Here is a 26,588-nt window from a genome sequence, read left to right on the forward strand (position 1 = left end):
CACCTATGTTTTTGGTGGTTTTTAATGTATTATAAAGCTACAAAACAGATTTTAGTACTTATCAGTTAATGTAAATGTAAGACGACATAGACGGTTGCCTAGGGCGCAAAATGACGGGGACGCCGCACGAGAGGTAGGCCCGCTTCTACAGGGGTGCTAAGCACACTTTCAAAGTAAAACAAGAGCACCCCCTCTGTTGAAACTGTAATAATATCATATTGGCGAAACTGATTTGACATACACTCCAGTGCGTATTTGTGTTTGCGCTCCGGAGAGTGTCAAAGGGTTTCTATTTACAATATGTTTCTGCAGCGTTTAGCAATTAAACCAATCACAGACATGTTTGTTGATCTCTTGAAGCAATGACCAATCAGTGGTGTTTAAAAAATCAGAAGCCACCCACTGCTCAAAAGTTCTCCACGCTCAAGAATCCTCTCATTATAACACATGAAGTGTAGACACGGTGTAAATAAGAGTAGAGTAGACAACTTAATTGATTATTTGACTTTGAGCTCTCTATATAAGCAACGACTCGCATGAAGAAACATGCTAACGAGTGCCACAACACTGACAGCACAAAAATGTTGCTTAATTTTTTTCCCCTCAGAATTCTCTATTTTTCACACTTCCTCAGACATCTTAGACATATTTATGTTGAAGTGCATTCTGAGATTGATTTCTCCACAACAGAAATATGTGGTGCTGGCCAAAAATGGTCAGAAGGGTGAATAATCATACTGCTCTAATAAATTAGCAGTTTAGCTTTGTAAAATGCTCACTAGGTTTCAGAACAAAGCGTAAGGGGTTTGTCACACATAAGATTGAGGGAGAATAGCCTACCCGTTTTCTTTGTAGAAGAGAAGCCAGTTCTTGTGGGCAAACTCCTTGCACATTTTGTATCCAGGCTAATGACAACAATACAAAAGTTGAAAATAATTTTAAGACACTACCTGACGTGACACTAGCCTATGAACGCTAATGAAAGGTATTAGGCCCCCTATGGAGAACCACTGCTATAGACGCAATTTCCACCTGACTCTCTTTGTTGCTCCACCAGTTTGAAGTCTTGCGTTGCGGTTCCTCCTGCTTGTCCTGAGACAGGACCAGTCTCCTCACAGCACCAGTAACCAGGTCCACATGCAGAACTGTGTTGCCCTACAAAAAGGAGACAAGAATGTTCACAAATTGTAGTTCATTTTCAAAAACGAGGTCATATTTCATTTTATTCCCTAAGGTACACTGATAACGGTAGGTTAATGTCAAAGTTTTACGCACCAAAACATCTATAATTTAGTTTTACGCAACCATTTTCCAGCCTCTATTTGACCCTGGCCTTTTTACAGCGGTCCCTTTAGGAAATGTAAATGTCCTTTCAATAATATTCAACAATATGTACTTTATGGAAGTATTGTGCCAGCCTCCTGTTACAATGCTTCTTATCTTCCGTTTTCACCTTCATAGGAAAGGTTAGAGGCCATGAATTCCTCCTCACCACTGAATCTGCAGCATAATGGCTTCCTTACGCCCTGGCTTTCATACACCGCATGCTGTCTGTGATATTAATAGAAGCCTTGCATCACTTTTGGACAGATGGTGGGTCTGGCTGAGACGGGCCGTTATGGTCACGGGCCGCACCGTTCCATTCAGCCTTCACGTTTTCTCCACCAGGAGAGCAATGACCCCTGCATGGCCTCCTGTGATGTCTGGACATCTGTATTTTTAGATTTTTATACACACGTAATCATGTTCTCCACACCACTTTTTTCCACAGCTAACAGGTTTCCACCAGGCTCGACTCTAATACAAACCAGCTGCACTCTGAATGTAAATTACAATTTGATCTCTTTCTCTTTTTTTTTTTGGTTTGGTACCTTAACATGTACATGTAAGTGAAGTAATGAGAAGGGTTATTGAATACATCAAGATACACTACATGACCAAAACTGTGATCTCAGAAAACACTACAGCCATATGTGCTTGTTAAACATTTAACTTCAAAACCATAGGCATTAATAGGGAGTTACAACAGTTTCCACTCTTCTGGAAAGTCTTTATACAAGACTAAATGCATGTTTAATCTGTTAATAATAGGGTGCTGCAGTGATGACGTATTTTTTGCAGGCCATAATGGAAGTCAGCATCACCCTGGTTCCCTCAACAAAAAAACAACAGGATTGACTTTTAGATTATGGCAGAAAATAAAGCTCTTTGGCCAACAAATGTTTATGATTCTTACATGTTTTGTTTATAAATGAACACAATTTGTATGAATTCTGAAGCCTAAATGCAATCGCCAGGAGTACAAAGCTAAAGGTAGGCTATAAATGAACTACACCACAATAACATGACTTTAACTTAAACACATTGAGGATTTAAAAGCAGACTAGCGAGTAGATGAGTTTACCTGAAAACGCCTTTTTCAAGACATGTAAAAAAAAAAAGCTTGTGTAAATCATAGACCTTCTTTTAGGCATTTAACAAAAAACCCATTCATAAAACCACTTGACTTCAGGACATTGGAACTAGAAGTCAAAAATTTCAATTTGTTTCTGGGTTTTAGGACTTACTCCTGCAGAAATCTGTGTGAGTAGTTAAAACATACTTTTTGGTGTCCACATACTTTTGGACAAATTGGCTTGAACAGATAACTATGGTGATACATAGAGTTGATCCATGTCAGGGTTCTGTCACTTCGCTCTGGTTTATTGTTAGTTTGGTGACTCTCCTACTGTCTTGTTGTTGTGAGTGTGCGGTTCCATGTTTGCTCTTTCGTTTGCGGGATACATTTGATCTTCTGTTTACCATATTGAATAAACTCAAAGTACACTATTGTGTGTGGATTACTTTTACAATGTCTTTATGAACTTTCTGATGCATCAAAGTTTTGGTTACAGTCCCTTTAAGTTTGTTTTTGGTAAAGTAAACTGATTAACATTACAAGTGGATTTATAGAAAGAAAATATCCTACAAAAACAGTAGTTTCAATTTTAACTAGGGATAAACAAAGCCTAAATATAGTGACAATAACATCCAGCAAAGTAATATGCAGGCTTCAGCGTACCTCAATACGCTGTATAACTTACAGTATATAAAATTACAAACGGTATTATTGCTCAAACATCACATCTCATCATCTACGGTGAATCTATTAGCTCACAACTCGGCCTCGGCCTTGTTTTTATCTGTGGCCATTTACTATTTCCATCGACTATTATTAGACATGGGTTTGGTGGAAAGGATGCATCTATTGATGATCTTCTATTTTCATGTGTAGAAGGGCGAGTTACAGGTCTCACACACACACACCTGTTCTTCATGGAGAACCACCTGGTCCTGCAGCGGGTTGCCCAGTGCCGCCACAGAGACAAAGGGCTGCCACACTCCACTGATGGTTCGGGGGAAGATGTCGTAGAGCTCAACGCACTGGACGGAGTCTCCTCTCTCCTTCATAGCATACAGCGAGACAGGGTTACATGTTGCCACGTAAATGGAATCTACGAGGTAAAAATAAAAGTCACAGGACTTTATAACGCCAATTCATTAGGTCAAAGGTTTGGCTCCATGAGACTAACTTCGATATCTTTGTGCTTTTGTCATGGCCTACCGTTAGCAGTGGTAACGTCGCAGATGATGTTGACCTCGTTCATGGGGATTTGCCAGTGAGCCTGTTCCTCAGTGAAGCTCATAGATCTGGTCTCATGCCTTTCAGACGGATAACTCTGAACCCGCAGAAACACTGGGCCCTGAGGAAATCCACAGATGTCTAATTAGTTTCAAAGTGTAACAACTTTGAAATATTGAAAATAAATGAAAGGTTTATGATACCTTAATGTCTATCCGATGGGACTCTGTTGGACACAGCAGCTTTCGTCGTGTGTTACCGTCCCGATTGATGGCCCAGTAACCCGCCATCTTACAGTCTGGCAATGGTAACCTAGGAAAAGGGTATTTAGTATTTCTTATGACTAAAAATTCAAAGTTATTAAATTGAAATCTAACATTATGACAACATGTAGGTCATAAAAACACCTAAAACTGTTATTTTATTGGCTTAAGCCAAACTGACTGGCACACCTACATTTTTGCATTGATTTATGAAAGTAATCAGTGTTTTTTTTCCCAGTGACTGACTGTGTTTAGTATACAAGAATATAATCAAATAAATTGCACCTAAATCAGAAAATGATGTGCGTGTAAATGATGGTCATTGTTTCATTCAGCTTTGTACATGCCCCAGAACTGGAGACAGTCTGCGGTCTCTGTAGGCACACTGTTCGTTGTTCATGTTCATTGACATTAATGAAGGTTGTAGTTACACATCTGGATATTGCAGTTACTATTCCCGGAGAAAACATGAATGCAGTACTCTGAAAGTTCAAATTTGTCTTTTACCGAACTCATTCTCCTCCCTTTTCCATCACATATCAGCTCAGAGTAGCATTTATTTTAAATAAAAAGTCAATATATATATATACAGTCATGGCCAAAATTGTTGGCACCCCTGGTAAATATGATCAAAACTGGCTGTAAAAAATAAATCTGCATTGTTTATCCTTTTGATCTTTCATTCAAAAAAATGCCAAAATTCTAACCTTTCATTGAAGCAAGAGAATTGAAAGTGGGGCTAAATCACATTATGAAATAAATGTTTTTCTCCAAAACACGTTGGCCACAATTATTGGCACCCTTTTATTAAATACTTTTTGCAACCTCCTTTTGCCAAGATAACAGCTCTGAGTCTTCTCCTATAATGCCTGATGAGTTTGGAGAACACCTGACAAGAGATCAGAGACCATTCCTCCACACAGAATCTCTCCAGATCCTGCAGATTCCCAGATCCATGTTGGTGCTTCTTCTCTTCAGTTCAGCCCACTCATTTTCTATAGTGTTCAGGCCAGGGACTGGGATGGCCATTGCAGATCTTGGTTTTGTGCTCAGTGACCCATTTTTGTTTTGATTTTGATATTTGTTTTTGGATCACTGTCCTGTTGGAAGATCCAAACATGGCCCGTTATAAGATTTCTAGCCCCGGCTGTTAGGTTTCGATTTTTTATCTGTTGGTATTTGATCCAATCCATGATGCCATGTATCTGAACAAGATGTCCAGGACCTCTGGCAGAAAATTAGGCCCACAGCAGTAAAGATACAGCAGAGTATTTCATTTTACACATGGGGTACTTTTTTATCCCTTTGTGCACCAAACCCATCTTAAGTGTTTGCTGCCAAAAAAGCTATTTTTTTGTTTCATCTGACCATTGAACCCGTCCCGTTTGAAGTGCCAGTAGTTTCAGGTACTTTTCAAACGTTCTATGGACAGAGGAACCACAAAAATAGCTTTTTTGGCAGCAAACACTTAAGATGGGTTTGGTGCACACAGGGATAAAAAAGTACCCCATGTGTAAAATGAAATACTCTGCTGTATCTTTACTGCTGTGGGCCTAATTTTCTGCCAGAGGTCCTGGACATCTTGTTCAGATACATGGCATCATGGATTGGATCAAATACCAACAGATAAAAAATCGAAACCTAACAGCCGGGGCTAGAAATCTTATAACGGGCCATGTTTGGATCTTCCAACAGGACAGTGATCCAAAAACAAATATCAAAATAAAAACAAAAATGGGTCACTGAGCACAAAACCAAGATCTGCAATGGCCATCCCAGTCCCTGGCCTGAACCCTATAGAAAATGAGTGGGCTGAACTGAAGAGAAGAAGCACCAACATGGATCTGGGAATCTGCAGGATCTGGAGAGATTCTGTGTGGAGGAATGGTCTCTGATCTCTTGTCAGGTGTTCTCCAAACTCATCAGGCATTATAGGAGAAGACTCAGAGGTGTTATCTTGGCAAAAGGAGGTTGCAAAAAGTATTTAATAAAAGGGTGCCAATAATTGTGGCCAACGTGTTTTGGAGAAAAACATTTATTTCATAATGTGATTTAGCCCCACTTTCAATTCTCTTGCTTCAATGAAAGGTTAGAATTTTGGCAATTTTTTGAATGAAATATCAAAAGGATAAACAGTGCAGATTTATTTTTTACAGCCAGTTTTGATAATATTTACCAGGGGTGCCAACAATTTTGGCCATGACTGTATATTTTTTTTTAATAGAAATTAAGAACAAGCAAGGTTCCAATAAAGAAGCATCCATTTATGATTTAAAAAAATATATAATCATACCCAGTGAATGTGTTATTATTGCATAGGGTTTTGCATACACTGAGGTGCAAATAATATCTGCCACTATTTGTATTAAGTATAAATGGCATCTGAAGACTTTTTACTCTTAGTGCAAAGAAAATACTGTTATTTCCTCAGTGCAAATAATAGAGCTATTTTATCTTAGTGTAAATTACATTTAATGCTATTTGTACTTAGTGCAAAGAAAATACTTTTTTAGTTAATATTTACAGTGTAAATACTAGCATCTATTGCTATTTGCACTTAGCCGCTGCTTAATAATAAATGTTACTTGAGCAGCAAATCAGCGTATTAGAAATATTTCTGAAGGATCATGTGACACTGAAGACAAGACAGATTGATGCTGAAAATTCAGCTTTGCCATCAAATATATATATATTTTTTAAATGCATCCTATTTCACAATATTACTGTACTTTTAATCAAATAAATGCACTCTTTGTGAGCATAAGACCTCTTTCAAAAACTTAGAAGTATGATTCAAAAGGAAATATTTGTTTCTTCACCGTGTCATTTTCCAGTATTTTGTATAAAACATAATACATTGTGTAGACCAGATGGCAAAACACTCAAAAGCAAGTGAAATAAAGACACAATAAAGAGAAATATGAGACGGAAGAAACAAATAATTTCCTTTATTAAAAGTGTATAATATACAGCACTGAGTAAATGAAATTACCTTTATAGAATGAGACATTATTTGTTGTTATGTATATAATGCTGATGTCAAACTCTTAATAATTAGATAAAAAGGCAAATTCCAAACAGTGGAAGGGCGGACAGCGATGGGACATACACACCACAGGATCGTTCTAGATTAAAGAAAATTATGTTTTAAATTGCTCCCTTCGCCAAGTGTCTTCCAAACAACAACATTATGAGACCCAACTGTCCTGCTCTCTCCAGATTTCCCATTTCAAGTGTTTGTTCTTCATAGTGAACAGGGTATAGAGATGCTCACTTCCCATTGAAATTTGCCCATACATCTTTTTATAGATTTTTATAATCTTTCCCATAAATATTTCAGGTTTAGTTATTTCTGAGTCTAAATATTATTATTTTTTTTACTTTTAAATATGTGAATTCATGCATGTTTCGGGTTTTGTCTATTGCACCTTCAATGAAATAAGCAGCTTATGAGTTAAAAGGACAATTCCGGTGCAAAATGAACCTAGGGGTAATTAACACATGGTTCCCAAGTCGTTCTCTGGGATGTGTTTTCATGATAATCGAATGTAAAGAGTTTTATCTCTATAAACTGATTAGCATATAAAAACAGTCTCGAGTCTCGACCAGCCGAGCCACGAACGGCGTGCTAAGTGAGCTGGTCGATAGGTTTAAGTCACAGTTCAGCTCACATAGCACGGGGTTCGTGGCTCGACTGGTCGAGACTGTTTTCCAAAGATGGCTCCTGCCTGTATACGCGACGTGTACTGTCTTTATAAAGTATCTTCTTATTAAACTGTCTGTACACTTACAAAGTTTCCAATGCTTCGGTTTGCATGTACGGACCCTCATTATACTACCGTGTTAGTGTGAGGCTATTTTGAGCCTTGTTAGTGGTATTAACTAGAGATTTCTTTTTACTGATATTCGATGCCCCATACTAGCGTTATAAGCGAATCTGTTTTTAGAGATTCTGTTTCTCTTTACATTCGATTATCATGAAAACAAATCCCAGACAACGATCGACTCGGTAACCATGTGTTATTAACCCCTAGGTTCATTTTGCACCAGAATTGTCCTTTAAATGCATCCGTTAAAGGTGAAGTTTGTAATATTTGTGACACTAGAAACAAAATGGCTGTTCATTTGAGCAGCCCGACTGGTCTGGACACAACAACACTGGCTAAACCAATGGTGTGATTTGGCCTGTTTGTCAGAGCAATGCAGATGCAAACTTTATTTGAAACCAGTCATTCATGCATCATTTAGTTTAGTGTCACTGCTGCTGAAGAAAAAAATTGCACACTTCACCTTTAAATGCATTTGTTCAAGTGCAGAGCAGATCCTTTCTACAGGTAGTCTTGTTAGTCCAGGACAGCGTGGCTGTTAGAGAACTCAATATTTGTCTATAAAACTGTATTCACGGACAATAAAGGGGCAATAGGAGCTGAGCTCTTACTCCTTGGCCAGGTGTACGCTGGTGGGTTTGGCTCCGATAGGAATGCCGTGCTTGTGCAGAGCTGTGATCAGCACCTCACGCGTGTCCTTGTTATAGGAGTCAAAGTCAAACACATTCCTCACCACGTTGGCCAATCCCTCATCGGGAAATTTCTGGAAAAAGAGGAGAAGGGTGGTAAGCCACAAGACAAAAGCATTCAGTTTTAATGCATTTTAACAGCACTTTGATTTTACGTTATCAATCAATGCAGATTAAAAACATTCGTACAGGAGAGATTGATCAAATATGTAAGAATAGTTTCCCTTTCGGCTGATAAGTGTGCATTTAAATTGAACTGGCCACAACACAGGATGTTTGATTGGAAAGAGGAATTTACTGAACTGCAATTCAAAAGGAATTCGACGTTGTCTCATGGGAGAGGAATTTCTTTTGTCAAAAAGAAGTTTAACAAGAAAAAAAAAACATGAATAATAAGACCATAATAATTAACCACATAGAACTTACAAGAACATATTTGATGTCAAGGCCACTAACATATCAACATGATCAAAGGTTTGCTTTTGTACACAATCTACAACAGTTCCTGCTTTCTGTAGTCTGATGGACATTTAATACTTTTTTTTTAGTAAGCAAAAGGCCTTCTAGTATAATTGTAAAAATGTGTCCTTTCATGTTGATACATGTGTCTATTTGCTGTGAAATCTTTACTGATTGATATGCATATACTATATTTACATGCATTTTATGCAAGAATGCAGTTATGCTGTTATAAATACATAATTTATTTACATTACAAGCTACAAGCAATACGTTTTAGTCATAAATATCACCAACTTGCTTGCTTTGGCCTCTGAATAAAAGTGAGGTGATTTCTTTCCTCTGAGTATGAGCTCAAAATGAACAGATATCATACTATATGAGATATAAAAGCCTGATTTATCAAATACTCAACAATAACACATACTGTATGCAATCTTTTTTTTAGACTTTCTTTATGTTTTGTCTAAAGTTTAAATTAAATGTTCAAATTAAAACAAACAAACAAACAAACAAAACAACTTCAGACCATTATTTGATGTCAGACCTTTCAGGGTTAATTTTTGACTAATCATTTTCACAAAGTTCTCCAAGTTCAACATGGTCGACACAATTAACAGCCATTAAAACATATTTTTACTTTAGCAATAAACCACAAAATATGAATAACCTTGTTTTCAGATTTATTGTTTAAAAATGAATGCTGACATCAAACTAGATACAAAACAAAGTATTGAGGATACTTGAAGGTGTATTTCCACCAGTGTTCATAAAATTAAATAATACTTTTATTTTACTAATATTATTCAGTTTATTGAACAATATTATTGTAACTAACCATATTGTGTGTTTGATCACGTTTTATGGGTAATTCATACTGAAATATTACACCTATTATTATAAGCTACTCCGCAAAATGAATTTATTTTTAAATTCATGCCATTTTAATTCTTTGTTCAATTCAAATTTGATTTGTTTGCTTCCTCACTTCATATATATGAAGTTAATTGGGATTTTAAATATTTTCATTTCAATTCAGAATGTTTCACAACCTGCCTATGGTTAGGTTCTTCTTTGTCTAGATTGTACCTCTGCTCACTATGGAGATTTTTAAACAACTTCAGGATTTGCAAAATGAGATTTTTTAAAAACAATTGTGAAGGAGTTGACAGGCCAGGCACTGGTCACTGCTTTTGCTTTTTTATCTGACCCAATAAATAAATAAATAAAAAATAAAAAAAGTTTAGTTTAGAAATTCATAAGTAGACAATTTATATTTGTGTACAAAACTGATTTCAAGAATGACGGTCTTTAGAACAAATGTTTATAAGATCACATAAAAAATAAAAATAAAAGTCAGTCAAGTTTAACTGCTAGTGTAGACTTCTGATGGCTGCTAGCGGCAGACTAATCTGACAACTGACTCCTCATCCAACGTGACAGATGAATTCCATCCATCTATCTGCACCCCTGTCACTCCTGAGAGCTGAGGCTAGAGTAGGAGGAGGCTGCTACGCTGTGTGTGTGTGTGTGTGTGTGAGAGCAGAGTTAAAGCCCAGAGACAGGTGGCCCAGAATGGCAGTGTGGCCTCTATGTGTCAGATCAGTCAGTGAGTGGGCCGAGTGAAGAGACAAGGCCTTTCCTCCCTCACTCTGGGTCTCGTGCGGCACCTTTCATCTCAGACATAGGGTAACTCACCCTCATCTATTAAACATCACACAGTTCATCACCGACACAAAGTCTGAATTCTTAAAATGGGGAACATCCTACAACCAAAATGTTTGATGTGTTGTGTGGATTCGGCCAGACATTTGACCAGCGACAAAGTCTGGTCCACTCTGCAGCTTATTCTGGACATGATCCGTCCCTTTAGATGAGAAGATACCGTCTGATTGTCATGCAAAACAACCAACCACAGGCTCTTTTTTTTTAAGTGCCTGAAATACACTACTGTTCAAAAGCTTGGGGTCAGTTATGTGTATTTTTGAAATATTTTTTGAAAGAATTAAAACTTTTATCAGCACTGATGCATTAAATTGACCAAAAGTAGAGCTGCACAATATATATTGAAAAATCGCAAATGTACACATCGCAACAGGCATATCACAACGGTTTGCAACAACTGAATGATTTTAATACTTCAAAAAGTTATTAAAATTCAAAGGTTTAGATCAACGCAGATAGCAGATAAGAGACTATACACATGAATGTTAAATGTGGACAAAACTGTGACATGCTTAATGTTAAAAAGCGCAAAAAGAAGCAGAAAATAATACACAGAAAGCCGCTGTTATAACACTGCCTCTCGGACAGTGCAAGATCCCGAATTCAGTTCCCTTCCGTAACTTATTTGGCCAAATACACACACAATTATGTCAAAATGCCAGTCTTGGATATTAATCAGGTATACGTACACAGTCGGTTTTGTCTTAAGTGATGGTAAACAGTTGAGGAAAGAAAATGCATGTGTACCATCATATTGGATCTGTGCAGCTCTTAAAGTGACAGCAGCCTAATAAACATGTTGCTGTCTATCATTAATGTTAATCAAACAACAAAGAAAAAAATTAATCACTCACTGCTCTTGAAGGAATCACTTTTGTATGTAGCTTTTTTTTTTTTTTTTTTTTTTTTTTTTTTTTTTTAAGTAATGGATGCAGAAAATACAGCTTTGCCATCACAGGAAAAAAAATACATTTTAAAGTACATCAATATAGAAAACCGATATTTTAAACTGTAATAATATATTTCACAACATTACTGTATTTTTGATCACATAAATACAGTCTTTTTGAGCATAAGAGACTTCTTTCAAAAACATAACAAATCTTACCGACCCTAAACTTTTGAACTGTAGTGTAATTGATATTAAAACAATAAAAGAAGTGTAAATACAATTTTAAATAATAGCGTCACTCTGTCCATTATTTGCTTCCATTTTTTGTTAAATGCATCAGACGTGCCTGTGAACTATAAATTGAGACGGACAGACGGACAATAAACGTGAGCCGTCTGAGGCTATGACTACCTGGCAGTTACCTGTAGGTGTTTTACGATGTTGACCACCTCTCGTGTAGAGTAGGGGTAGGTGATTGTTCCTTGGTCCGCCATGGCCCGGAGCTCTCCGAATGCAGCCACCAGTTTCTGGAGAACAGCATCAGGAACGCCAGGCCCGTACTGCTTCAGCATGGCGAACTCCGCCTGAGGTTTGGGGTTGTCCACTGCATGGCAGCTAAATATGTCCCCTGAAAGAGTGATTCATCATATCATCACGAGTATTACAAACAAATATAAAGCAATAACTTGATATTTGTTTGTAATTGTCATGATGATCAAGACATTCTGTGATCAAATACTGTATAATCAGAAGAACGTCCTTACCAAGAGCTCCGAAAAAGTCATTTCCCAAAAACGGAAAGCCTGGTCGGTTTGCTAAAACAATCATGCGGAAGTCTGGATGCATGGGAATGGCATTAGGCCTTCCTGCTGCTTCCAACGGGTCTGTGGAAATCAAAGAACAATTCCAGTTTTAAAGACTGTCAGTGACGGGTCAGTGATGTGGAACATGTTTGATCCTCTCAGTCCATTTCACCTGACACTATTCTTCTTCCATCTGCCAGGATCATCTCTCCACTTTCCACCAAAGCCTTCAGGATACAGGTGACATTTGTGGGAGCTTTATCAGCTTCATCTATTACCAGGATGTGTCCCATCTTCACAGCTTTAACCTTGAAAACAGCACATTTTTATTTATTTATTCTGTCATCTCTACTTATAATGTTAAGCAATGTCTCCTTATTGGGAGCAGTATGCTAGCTGGAGCCGTTTACCTCCAGTCTTTGTGCTAAGCTAGGCTAGCAGTGGCTGCGTCAGACAGTTACGGCACGCACGGAGATGAGAAGGGTATGTATGGACTTATCTAACTCTGATACGGTGAATAAGCTAAAGTCCCAAAAAGTCGGCATGTTCCTTTAAAGCAGGGGTCACCACACTCGGTCCTGGAGGGCCGCTGTCCTGCAGAGTTTAGAAACTTTCAGGCAGATGTGTTGGACCTGGATGGAGCTAAACTCTGCAGGACGGCGGCCCTCCAGGACCGAGTTTGGTGACCCCTGCTTTAAAGCATTTATTGCAACTACATTTCATCTCTTTCTCATCAAACAACCAAACTAATAGATTGACACAAACTATACCGGGGCAGATAGGCAGGACTTTCTTCTGTGTAGACATATGGCTTACTACACGTGCCAGAGAAATACACTATTATAGGTAGAAATACACTACAATATAATTCCGTTTTGAAGGCAAAACCATGAAAACAAATTACCCGAAGGTACACGGACCAGCTTGGTTTCCATGCTTTCCTTTGACTGACCATATTTGAACAGTTGCGCCGCGGATCCTCTTTATTCCAAAACAGCGAAGAGGAGCAGAGTTAATAGGGAGCCGAAGATTATAGCCGTGTTTTCATCATCTCTGATATGTACAGCTGACACTAGCGCCTCTTATTTACAACCCAGAGCTGAAAGGTGGTTTGCGGAGAACGAGGGGTGTTTTCTTGATGCTTTTATCTGTTGGACCGGCACAATGAGAGACCATTTGGAAGCATCGATATCAGATGAGGCGTCAGAAGGGGCTTCAAAGCCTAAAGACTATTTATACCCTGAGAGCTGCCGCTGGGTGCTAATTGAGGGGCCAAACTCCGAGTCACAGCCTGCTTTTCATCTCCATCCACCTTGTTTCGAGCAGAGACATCGTTAAAAGCCTTATGTAGAGAACACCCGCAACCCTGCTTCACAAACAATGTGTCTAAATGGCACCACCACGCTAACAAAACAACTGGCCGACTTCAGAAACGAGCAGCGTGGAGGATTATAACACACTGTCCTCGAGGTCATTCATTAATTTTTAATGCTTTTTCCCCTCATCTGTGCCGGGGAGTCCTCCGGGTTTGATCTGGCAACGTGTTTGTCCTCGCTGGAGCAGTGGTCTGGACCATCTGCTGATAGATGTATAAATATCACTATGAACCACTGAGGTGATGAATCACATACACAAATACTGATAGAGCTCACTGTAGGTGTGTATACAGATAAAAAAGCAAGTATGGGCTCTTGCTGTCCACTGCCTACATAGGAAAGTGCGTTCATAAGTCAAATGAAACAGCATGGGTCATACAAATAAAGCTGATTGTGTGAAGCATAAAAGACACTGAACTGATTCCAATAGAGTTCGGTGTTAAGGTGCGATCACATTAGCAAAAGTTTGCAGACAAAAAAGGGTCCATGTCTATTGTCAATAGTGTAGCGATGTATATGCACAATTCTCACAGAAGTCACTTTCAAACCAAGCAGCTTTCTGTTAGTCAACATGGCAAATTGACGTGACCAACTTAAAAGGGAGCTAAAAAAAAAGGGAGCATAGAGAACTTTATGCCATCATGCAAAACTCACAATCGCGTATATTCCAATTGGAATGACTGGATTTCGACCAGTGAAATTTCACAGAGCAAAAACGGTAAACGTGACTGCACTCTAGTTGTGTTGCTAAGCTAACAACATGATACTCTTAACTTAAGTAGTTGTTAATGAGTCAAATATATGTTGAAGTGCATTCTGGGACTGCCTTCTCGAAGCAGGATACATGTACATTTGGCCAAAAGTCTTCTTAGAACTGGGATTTTCAATTCAGGGTCAAAGACGGTTTACAGTAACACAAAGACGGCTCACTCGTATTATTATGAATGGGAGAAACTACAATCTTCAATATATCTGAATAAAAGAGCCGATCACCAAATGGTAAACGTCACTGTATCACTACAACTGCTGTTAGATGCTTTGGTTCTTATAGAAATTGAAACTCACAAATTGTGCATTGGTTGGACTTGGACCAAGGATATACACTTTTAAATGATTTTTTTATATATATAAGTGAAAGAAGCAATAATTATGATTCAGTTCATGTTGGTCTAGCAAGCCCAAAATAGCTGCCCGAAGGCTCTGCCAATATGATCGCTGAGCGAACAGACTTTCCTTGAAAGAAACTTTTCAGTCACTAAAAGTCAGAAGAAAAGAATTGAGAGAAAAATAGAAAAACAATTCTACTTAATGCATTTTAAGGGCGGTCAACATTGAAGTATAAAAAAATAAACAAATCTGCATTTAGGTAATAATAAAGTAAATATTTTAACAGATAATACATTTACAATTTGCCTTAGTACAATGGCAACATAAAAGCCAATTATTACTTCTATTTTTTTTTGTCTTTATATAATAATCACACTTAATATTTCACTTACTATACACCGGGAGTTCAGCTTCAACCCTAATTAAAGGCACCTGATCCGGGTAATCATATTTGAGAGACCTTATAATCAAACAAATCTACAAAAATACCAGTTTTAGAAGAACGTCTCAACGTCGAGAGAGGCAGCTCACTAGGTTTTGAAACAGAGCCATGATGTCAGTGGTGAATACTGACCAATGGAGAGTCTTCATAGACGATGACTCCATCTCTCACAGAGGGCTGCAGAGTTAAAGTCTGGACTGTGGTGTCTCTGTTGAGCATAAAAACAGAGCTTTAGACGGTGTTTGTCATGAACAATAATGCTTACACTCTAAATGGGGACTCTGTTCACAGTTAAATCATAGATAATTTCTCTAGAGGATGAGATGATTTGTGGATTCATATTTATGGGTCCTACATAAGTACAAAGTAAACTGACCTACATTCAGTGTGATGGACAGAGCGTTTGAGTTCTTGTGCAGGTTTGAAATGTGACACATATCTCTATAGGCTTAGAGGAAGAGAGAATCCCTGAAGTGATTACTTTAGACTAATTTAAGATTTCCATAATCGCTAACCAGGCCATAATGCATGCGAGTTTGACTTTGGTTTAACTTTCAAGAGGAAACTTCCAAGATGATATCGACCTCTGCACCTAATAGATGGGTTAGACACAGTGATATCTTATTCAGCATTCACACATTTTTGACCCAATGAGCTGTATTTATCAAAATCCAGTAAATAGTAATATTGTGAAATATTACAATTAAAATGTACATTTATACAGGGGTTGGAGAATGAAACTGAAACACCTGGTTTTAGGCCACAATAATGTATTAGTATGGTGTAGGGCCTCCTTTTGGGCCCAATACAGCATCAATTCGTCCTGAGAATGACAGATTCAAGTCCTTCACAGAGGCCAGAGGGATTTTGAGCCGTTCCTCTTCCAAAACAGTGGCCAGGCTCATATGTGATGCTAGTGGAGGAAAAAGTTTCCAGACAAAATATCCCAAAGTGGCTAAAAAATATTTCGATCTGGTGCCTGTGTAGGCCACGGGAGATGTTCAACTTCACTTTCATGTTCATCAAAGCATTCTGTCACATGCTGTGTGTATTGGTGCTTTATCACACTGATACATGTACAATGTTTGAAACATTAGGTGCATATTTTCCTCCAGAATGGTTCGATAGTCCTTTGGCAGAACAGAAGGAAATGCCATCATGATATTGCAGCCCAAACCATCACTGATCCAGCATGTGCTTCACTCTGGGAAGTGAAGATAGCCATTGTTGCCCTCATGCATTGATGAGCCTTTGGTGCCCAACACCCTGTCGTGGTTGTGGTATATCCCTCCTCTGATCAAAGTCGGAAAATTCTCACCACTGGTAACCGAGAGCAATCCACAAGTCTTGCCATTTCAGAGATGCTCTGACCCAGTTGCCTTGGCATAACAATTTGCCCTTGTCAAAGTCGCTCAGATCTTGTCGAGGAATTGTCGAAAGACATACTTTTGTGTTTTTCACAGAATATAGAAAAAAATAATAAGAGGGTTGGACTTGGAACAAGGTGAAGTGAATGTTAGTATTGTACAATGTGAACTGCTCCTTTTAAGTTGTACTTTTGCCTTTGAAGAACTACAATTAAAGTTCCCTCTGCCCTGTCGACAGGTGTCCTAATTTATCAGGATATAAATAGCTCACTCAAGCCTTAGAGAGGAGATCTTTTTATTTCAGGCACTCAGTCAGTCTGTAAAAGGAAGTTTCACCTTCTAACACACAAAAAAGTCGTATGATGCATCTGTGTTTAGATGTTTATCTGTCTGATAAATAAAGGTGTCCTCTTTCCTCTGTTTCATTCATATACAGAGAGGCTACATTACTCAGTTCTTCACTAATGAAGAAAAGCTCCATGTAATGTCATTGAGTGGATGTGGGTCATTCCCGGTGTGGCCTCATAACCAGGTTCTAATTGAGTCTAGCGGAGAGTAGTTTCTGATAATAGGTCTTCCTCTCTGAGAAGAACTCAAGGGACTTCTTTTATTTTACCTGTGAAGCTGAAGATATTCTCTCGGTCTGTTCATGAGATGCAAGAATCGATCAACAATCTTGTTTTTCCCAACACCCTGCGAACAGAGTAAGAACATGTTAAAGGAACAGATCACCTATAAATGAAAATACGTGTCATTCATTATCTACCCATCCTCATGTCTTTCCAACCCTCTATTACTTTCTTCCATCTGTCAAGCAGATTTTAGGCAGGATATCAGAGCTTGTGGAAGTGGATGGTGATGTATACTGTCAAGTTCTAAAAAAAAGCACCATTAAATATTATAAAGGTAGTCCATATTACTCATGCACAACATTCCAAGTGTTTTGAAGCCAATTCGTTTATTGACCATTACTGGGGCTCTTAAATTTAATTCACGCTTATATTTAATAATAAAAAAGGCACCTTACCAGGTTTGCCATAATTTGCATGTATAGAGCTCACGTCATGTTACCAATAGTGACACGGCAATACTGTTATCCTTAACTGTGTGAATTGCCATCCACATTAATTCAATGAATAACAGAAGCTCAGCCAATCAGCAAACACAATTAAAATGATATTAGGTCAAAACCACATGAGGGTCAGCAAAGATGACAGTTTTCTTTTTTTCCATCTAAAGTATAGAGCAAATCAGTGTTTTATTATATCAGTTCAGGCATAACTACATTGGCAAACAAACTAAAAATTAGATGTAGTTGAGAGTTTAAAGATTTGGGGCAGCAAACCTCTACAATGCAAGTACATAACTCGCATGTGACCAAACGTGACGTTTGGTGCCTAGCGTGACGCTAGGCACCAAAAATATGTCTTTAATTAGTCAATGGCTAGCAAATTGTACGATTTCACGTGTATGTGTTTACACAGAAATATTAAGCAGCAAAAACTGTAAAAAAAATTGTATTAAACATTGATAATAATAAATGTTTCTTGAGCAGCAAATCAGAATGATTTCTGAAGGATCGTGTGACACTGAAGACTGGAGTAATGATGCTGAAAATTCAGCTTTGCATTACATTTTACTACCACTCAAATAGAAAACAATTCAATTTTGAATTGTAATAATATTTTACAATATTACCGCTTTACTCTATTTTATGATCAAACAAACGCAGCCTTAGTGAGGATAAGAGAGTTATTTCAAAAAAGAAAAAAAAGAATGGTAGTGTATTAAACAGGACAGCGTGTATTCACAGGTCTATTACATTTTGTGCGTCTAGCGCACATATATTTATGTGTTCTGTGTGTCAATCAATCTACTTGTCTAAACTCAGAAGTGACAGCAGTCCGGACGCCCACTCTTTTTCCACACCCTCAGGTCTCTAGTAGAGACAGTGGGCGAGTGCCTGGCCGCCGCAGGGCACGCCGAGTCCTAGATCACCCTGTAGCTGGTGGGCAGATGCTTTACAAACGCAGCTGTGCTTCATGGCATGACGCCACCGCTCTGGGATAATGTACTGTACATCTGCTATGCTCTCAGTTTCACAGCGGACAGACACCTTAGCAGACTGTCGTCATCCTCAATTACCTGGTTCCCCACAAGAAGAAGGTGTTCCCCCAACAGGAAGTCCTTCAGCATGTCCTGCATGACCATCATGTGCTGTGAACAATCATACAAAACATATTTTAGAATGAGACCATAAATAAATACAGTGGGGTCCCAAGCTTTAAATGACAAAGATTCTGGGACAAACACCAAATCTGGGATTTTTGTCATTTAAAGCTGGAAACAAACAATTGAAAAACAAGATATTGAAATAGACAATCAAGGTACAATTGAACTTTTTGTGAAATAATGGTTTGAAGTATTACCAACTTTTACCTCAGGTTTTTTAAAAGCAAAAATACAGGTTATTATTGGTATTTCGGTTATCAATAATATAATTACACTACCGTTCAAAAGTTTGGAGTAAGATTTTTTAAATGTTTTTGAAAGAAGGGTAGAGTATCTAATGCTCACCAAAGGCTGCATTTATTTGATAAAAGTAAGATCGTTTTTTATTGTAATATATATATATACAATTTTTTTTATTCCTGTGATGCCAAAGCTTTCAGCATCATTACTCCAGTCTTTAGTGTCACATGATCCTTCAGAAATTATTCTAATATACTGACTTGTATATATACTTCAAGACACATCTTATTATTATCAATGTTGAAAACAGTTGTGCTGCTTACATTTTTTTTTTTGTGGAAACCTTTAAAAAATTAATAAAATTAATATTTTGATGAATAGAAAGTAAAAAACAGCATTTATTTGAAATAGAAATATTTTATAACATTAAAAATGTTTACGCATCTACTGTCACTTTTGATCAATGTAATACATCCTTGCATAATAAAAGTATTAATTTATTTAAAAAAAAATCTTGCTGACCCCAAACTTTTGAATGATAGTGTAACACTGATCATGACTCTTTGTACAGACATTCACATCATGCTGGACACGGCCATTATCAGATTTATATGTCAGTCAAGTGATTTAAGCAAAAGGAGGAATTCGTAAGGAGATATAGAGGGCTGCAAAAACTTGACTATACTTTGACATTTTGTTCTACAACGTAAATTACACACTCAACAAAACGCGAATTTTAACGCGCATGTTTTCAAGTAGTAACTAGATAAGGCAGCTCGGGGTGTGTGTGTGTGCGCAGTGAACGTTGAAGCACAAAACGTCAAAGTACGGTCAAGTTACGTTTACCACAGGCTTTATTTTACTCAAACATTGAAAAACCTCATTATAAAACCCTACAGGAAAATCTCGAAGGAAGCAGCAGCGAATTAGACTTCCTGGTTCTGACGTCATACCTGCACCACAACTTTTTTGTCACGGTACTACAATTTGTAATGAAAAAAAAACACCAAAGTATTTTCACAAGTGGCCTCAGACTTTTGTGGTCCACCATATGTCACGTGACCTGATCTATCTCAGATTGCTCCAGTGGTAAATTATGAAAACACATGAGAAAATCATCAATTATATCTGAGAAGGTCACCTACATTTTTCAGACACACAAAAGCTGAATGGATAGATGGGAGCAGAAATTAATTCTGGTCCAGTTATGGCACAATGAATAGAATTTTCTATTTCTGAGGCTGCAAAGGCACAAAGTGCTTTTTCAATATGATAAGGTCATATAAAAATGATGCGTTTAATGCATACACGCATACAAAAAGCGATGCGAGCGGACACGAGTTTGCCTCATTGGGAGGGAGATGTCCTCATTTCTGCCTCAGTGGACTACTGCACTTCTCCTTCTAGTGCTCTAAAGACAAAAAAGCGGGTCATTGAAAAGTGGGACAAGAGTAACTTTTTTTCCTCCACCTCTTTCTGGGCCTCAGAAGGGAGGGTAGAGGAATATCTAGGTCATCCTCGTTCTCCTCTCACATCACTGAGCAACAGTAGCGCGAGACCAAATGCCACACATGCAACAACATTAAGTAGTACAATTTATATTTTGTTATTATTGCATGATATAATGCTAAACGGATCATTTATACTACCATTTAAAAGTTTGGGATCGGAAAGATTAAAAATAAATATCAAGGGAAGTCTCTTAGGCTCACCAAGTCTGCAATTATTGGATCAAAAATACAGTAGAAACAGTAATATTGTGAAATATTGCTGCAATTTAAAATAACTGTTTTCTATATTCATATATTTTAAAATTTAATTTATTCCTGTAATGCAAAGATCAATATTCAGCATCCTTACTCCAAAAATCATTTTAATATGCTGATTTGCTGCTCAAGAAACTTTTTTTTATTATAATTATGTTGAAAACAGTTGTGCAGCTTAAAAAAAAAAATCAGTATTCTTTGATAAATAGAAAGCACTTATTAGAAACATAAATCTTTTGTAACATTATAAAGGTCTTTACTGTCACTTTTGATAAATTTGATACATACTTGCTGAATAAAAGTATTCATTTCTTTGAAAAAAAAAAATCTTACTGAACGGTAGTGTATATACATTAAACTAGTCATACATTTTCATATTTGAATGTACATTTAATACTGATATGTTCCATAATAAAATTACTGTAGCACAGTCTTAGGTGGCTTATTGCTATTACTTGATGAAATGCACAAATGTTCAACAAGAAAATGTATTTATTATTAATAATAAACAATTTTCAAAGAGTTGGATTGTTTTGACTGAACAGTGGCAGATGGGGGAGTATTTTAATCTTTTTTGTTTGGGTTTACAAATGTAATGTAACTGATCGCTATCTAGTTGAGCATATGAACAGTTGTGCATGAGAAAGTGTGTGGTTTGAGACTTAACTTTGAATGCTGAACATCCCTCAGCGAGAAGACCTTGAAATCCCCAATAATGAAATATGATTACACCCTGTTTCACTGTGAACCAGCCGAGATCCTGCTGTACTTGAACGTGCCTGTGTGTTTGGCCAGATCTGACCTTTGAGCAAAAGTCTCCGCTGATTTACAAGGCTTAGACAGATAGATTGAGCTTTCCTCACTGCCAGACCAACGTTGCCTCATTGCCAAGCAACGTTGCATGTTTAAAAAAAAAAAGTTTTATACAGAATTCCTCTGGTGTTCGGTCACAACGTGCATGTGTGTATCTGCTATTCTACGATGCTTTGATATTTAGATTTTTTACATTTCTGCGATAAGCTTTGTATTGCGATAATATATAACTGCAAATGTCCCCAAAAGGAAAACTGTCCACATATATTTTTATCTAATAAGATTAAATTCTCAGTCTGTTTTTTCATCTTCATATCCATCTCCTACGTCCCTTCCTTGTATTTTAGACATTTTTATCAATAGAAATTACAGCTGTCAAATAAAAATGTTTGCACACTCAATTCAATGCATTATTTTTTTTTTTACAATACATGTTGTTATAAGCAAAGAACAACCTTACAAACACCCTGATAAACAAGTTAAAGGTGATACTATTTAGTTAGAAAATGTAATTATGTGATGAATCGTATATATTGTTTTAGGAAAACGCATACATTTGCCATTAACAGCGTACGACTTGGAAGCTAGACGACGCTATGGAGTAATTTTTGGTTGTGAAACAGCCTACTACACAATAATGCTTAGGAATACTTCCCAAAAAATGAACACTCAATGAGAGAGATAGTCACAGAGGTTTAAAAAATCATGAAGGCGTAAATGATGACAGAATTCTCTTTTTTTTTGCTGAACTATCTCTTTAAATGAATAGAGCAGCTCTTGAGGCTTAAGGGATTGTGCTTGGTGAACCCATATCTTTCCTGCTCTAGGCTGTGGGCTGCAGAGAAGAGGACAATGTTTCTTCCGGTAATAGGCAGATAAGGACCTCACCTGAACGTTCTCATAAAAGAGCACGTCTGGGACCTTCATCTTCTCATCGGGGCTGTACACAGGAGCCGAGATGTTCCCTATGGTCAGAAGTCCATCTTTTACTGTGCCTAACAGGGGGAGAGCAGAAATGAAAAGAAAACATTAGAGATTCTCCAGACAATGACTACCTATTCAGCCATGTCACTGACCAGCTACTAGGGACACGGCCTCTTTTCTACACAAAGACAATCTATTTCCTCCCATCTACACTTTTACACAACACAGTACTGTACATCTGAAATCTAAGCCTGTGAAACAGTCTCTTACAGACAGTGGGGGAAAATGGGACAAAAATATCAGGGCAGGCTAAAATGACTGAGGAACCACTGAAGTTGACTGAGCCTGGTTTGTGTGAAATTTCAAACTGAATTGAGAAGGACTTTTCCAATTTAGCAAGATGCAAAATTGTAATTTGAATTCAACTGTAAGGAAGTAGAATGAAATGGAATCTAACTGCTGAAAGTAGTCAAAGATAATACTAGTATTGAACTTTACAGAAATATATTTAAGACTGGCAATACGTATTCTTCATATATGAGAATAAAGTCAAAATTAGTCATAATTAATGATGTTGTGTTTACAAAACCCATTTAATTACATACGTTTACAAAACATGGACTACTGAAATCCCTCTATTGTATCAAGTTGAATTTCTTAGTATTATAATTCAACATCCTGTGAATCGTAGTCCAATGAAATTAAACTTCTTATGGACTGTGACTCTGAGGTTTGCTTAGCCCTGGTCTGAACTGGTGTTGTGCTGTAACTCACAGGTGTAGAGGTGGTTCTGTTCTGATGCTGGGTCAGGCTGATCCTCTATTGAGCAGTTCACAAGACTCTTCTGAAGAGACGAGCGAGCCAGGCTGGGCAGAAACCTACAAAAAGAATTCATTCTTTATGCATTTCAAATAAACTTTTCCAGTCATTGTAAACTTTACAAGTAATGAAGCAGGCGCTGCATGTTAAAGACAAGTTTGTAATGTGTAGTGTGTCATTCTTAGCATCAAACATAATACAGTTAAAGCAAAAAGTTAAAAAAAAAAAATTAAAGCATGATATGCGTTTGCCATTGGTTGATAACAGACAGTCAAACTCATGCCTTTGCTGCTATATCCAGTCTGACTCTCTGAAGCCATAGTGGCAAATAAATTACACATTTCACTTTTAAGCTCTAAAGGCCCATTCACTTCAAGTCTGCATGAGGATTTTACTACATAACAATGCATCCTTATAAAATCCTTAACGTCAATTTGTGAATACAAGAATGATGGTCATTTCGACATTTACATCAGTGTGATTAATTTTGGTGTAGAGTTTGATGTAGTATGGACCTTTGCAAACCGCACCACGAAATGAGCTGATGACGTAATACGGCTGTGCACTCGCCTATTTGCCAATTTCAAGGGTCCATAAAAAGACTGGTACAGTAAAAAGTGCTAATTTTTTTGCCTTTCATTAGGGCAGTACCGGTAATGTCATATTTCAAGGCCTTGTGTCCACTTTGGCGGCCGAGAAACCACACCACGGCCTGATGGCGCAATATGCGGCTCAGTGTGCATCGTCCTATATGCTAAGTTTAATGGTTCATAAAAAAAAGATTGGTACAAAAAAAATTATTTAAAAAACGCTCTTTTTTTAATTTAATTAGGGCAGCATGTTTACATTGTCACATATAAAACTTTAACGTAGAAATGTACAAATATTGGTACAGTAAAAATATTTCACAAGATCAATTCACCCTTTATTAGACCACTTTGTTGGATTTAACACATCCTTTGTAGGTGGCGGAGAAATACAGCATTTAGGGAGAGTCGCGTTATATAAAGGGGAGGCGCAGGCATCAGTAAGTGACAAACGAATATGTAGCTGGATTGAGCCTCGTACAAGATTAACTACTCAACAAAATCCAAATGATGAGCACTTATTACGGTTCTATCTTTTTTTCATTAACCATTGAACTTAACATATAGGACAATGCACACTGAGCCGCCTATTGTGCCATCAGACCATATGGCTGCACGCTTTCTCGGCAGCCACAGATGATGATTTAAAGCGGACATTATACTAACTAGAGCTACTGCCCTAACACAATAAAAATGTGCACATTTTACTGTACCACAATTTTTTTAGTTTTATATGGGACAATATAATATACTGCTCTAACGAAAATCCAAATTGAGTGCGGTTTACTGTACCAATCTTTTTTTTTTAATAATTAAACTTAGCATATACAGTAGGACAATTCACACTGAGCCGTATATTGCGCCATAAGCCCATTTTGCGGCATGATTTCTTGGTTGCCACAGAGGATGTTATAGCGGACATAAGGCCCTGATATTAAAGGCACCGTCCTAAAGAAAGCCAAATTTGAGCAAACAGATCTCTATTAATTCACCCACATCCATGCTCTCGTTTGATGGCAGTGACGCACAAAGGAAATACAGTGCTATGCATAAGTTTAGACACCCATGCTAAAGTTGACTAAAAAGAGGAATAAAAAATCATCTTTTGGAAATTGAACTTAATGCCTTGATTTAAAAAAATAGGAAAAATCCAACCTTTAAGGACACCAATTTTCTTTGTGAATGAATAATGTATCGTAAATAAATAAATGTTCTTCCTTAAAATACAGGGTGCATAAGTTTGGACAACCCTATGTTAAATTCCCATAGAGGCAGGCATATTTTTATTTTTAAAGGCCAGTTACTTCATGGATCCAGGATACTGTGCATCCTGATAAAGTTCCCTTGGCCTCTGGAATTAAAATATCCCCACATCATCACACAACCTTCACCATACCTGGAGATTGGCATGGAGTACTTTCCATAAGATCATCTCTCAATGCAAATCAAACCAGCTGTTAGGCTAACTGAAATAAAACCATGCCAATCTCCAGGTATGGTGAAGGGTGTGTGATGATGTGGGGATATTTTAATTCCAGAGGCCAAGGGAACTTTATCAGGATGCAGAGTATCCTGGATCCATGAAGTAACTGGCCTTTAAAAATAAAAATATGCCTGCCTCTATGGGAATTTAACATAGGGGTGTCCAAACTTATGCACCCTGTATTTTAAGGAAGAACATTTATTTATTTACGATACATTATTCATTCACAAAGAAAATTGGTGTCCTTAAAGGTTGGATTTTTCCTATTTTTTTTAATTAATGCATAAAGTTCAATTACCAAAAGATGATTTTTTATTCCTCTTTTTAGTCAACTTTAGCATGGGTGTCTAAACTTATGCATAGCACTGTAGCTTCTAGTCAGAGCCGTCTTTTAATGCGGCGCAACATGAATGAGTTTGAGTTTGTCTACCTGGACAGACAGGCTTTGTTCACAGCGTGAGCAACACTCTCCTGTGGATACTGAGAAAGACGCCGACAGATTCTCAGCAGCTGCCTGGTGGACAATGAAGAAGCAAGGGACAGGGCCTGGACATGGCACAAAAACACCAAAGAACATTTACATTTAATCTCACAGAATCAAAACCAACACAAACCACAGAACAAAACCCCTATAATGGGGAAAAATGTTAACCAAGTCTACTGAAAAAGTAGGCCAATCACTATTGTGCTCTAATACAACAGGATATTTAGGGTTTCTGGGACAGAGAACACTAGTAAACAGCAGAGTAAGCAGTTACTAAACAAGACACCATATGTGGTGTTTTATAACAAATGTGCTGATAAGAACCTCCTGTCTCTCTATACGAGTCTCCTTTTTGACCACTGGAGTCAAGAAATGGGCCACAATCTCTCTTTGCTCCATGTATGTGGTGAAGGAATTAATTCCAGCCTCTGCTTTTGTTAAAGGATTTAGGGACCTAACATTGGTTCATTGGCTCACCGTTGGATCGCTGGATTTTCTCAGGCTGTGAGTCAGGTGTTGCAGCTGCTCCACTGCTTCTTTGGGAACATTTGGGATCTGTTATAAAAAAAAGACATTACGCAAAACTCAGACCTAGAAAGAAAGGGTCAGAGCTGAAATTGCATTTGATTCAACAAGCGGTGCAGCACATAAACATGTTGGGATTAAGC

General features: G+C 37.6%; 1 protein-coding gene across 2 annotated transcripts in view; it reads right to left on the reverse strand.

Annotated features, from left to right (window-relative positions):
• vwa8 (von Willebrand factor A domain containing 8) overlaps positions 1-26,588 on the reverse strand; it is a 174,888-nt gene that overhangs the window by 118,534 nt on the left and 29,766 nt on the right. For both annotated transcript variants that reach the window (XM_079618780.1, XM_079618781.1), the window contains exons 16-31: positions 26,398-26,475; positions 25,867-25,982; positions 23,322-23,425; positions 22,512-22,618; positions 18,718-18,789; positions 17,189-17,265; positions 15,338-15,413; positions 12,453-12,588; positions 12,242-12,361; positions 11,900-12,105; positions 8,324-8,475; positions 3,826-3,934; positions 3,605-3,743; positions 3,307-3,494; positions 1,033-1,155; positions 841-905 (exon numbers count right to left, since the gene is read on the reverse strand). In XM_079618780.1, the coding sequence (XP_079474906.1) occupies positions 841-905; positions 1,033-1,155; positions 3,307-3,494; positions 3,605-3,743; positions 3,826-3,934; positions 8,324-8,475; positions 11,900-12,105; positions 12,242-12,361; positions 12,453-12,588; positions 15,338-15,413; positions 17,189-17,265; positions 18,718-18,789; positions 22,512-22,618; positions 23,322-23,425; positions 25,867-25,982; positions 26,398-26,475 (1,868 nt within the window). The remainder of the gene's footprint in view (positions 1-840; positions 906-1,032; positions 1,156-3,306; positions 3,495-3,604; positions 3,744-3,825; positions 3,935-8,323; positions 8,476-11,899; positions 12,106-12,241; positions 12,362-12,452; positions 12,589-15,337; positions 15,414-17,188; positions 17,266-18,717; positions 18,790-22,511; positions 22,619-23,321; positions 23,426-25,866; positions 25,983-26,397; positions 26,476-26,588) is intronic.

Source organism: Phoxinus phoxinus (assembly GCF_949152265.1).
Source record: "Phoxinus phoxinus genome assembly, chromosome: 7".
Taxonomy (NCBI): Eukaryota; Metazoa; Chordata; class Actinopteri; order Cypriniformes; family Leuciscidae; genus Phoxinus; species Phoxinus phoxinus.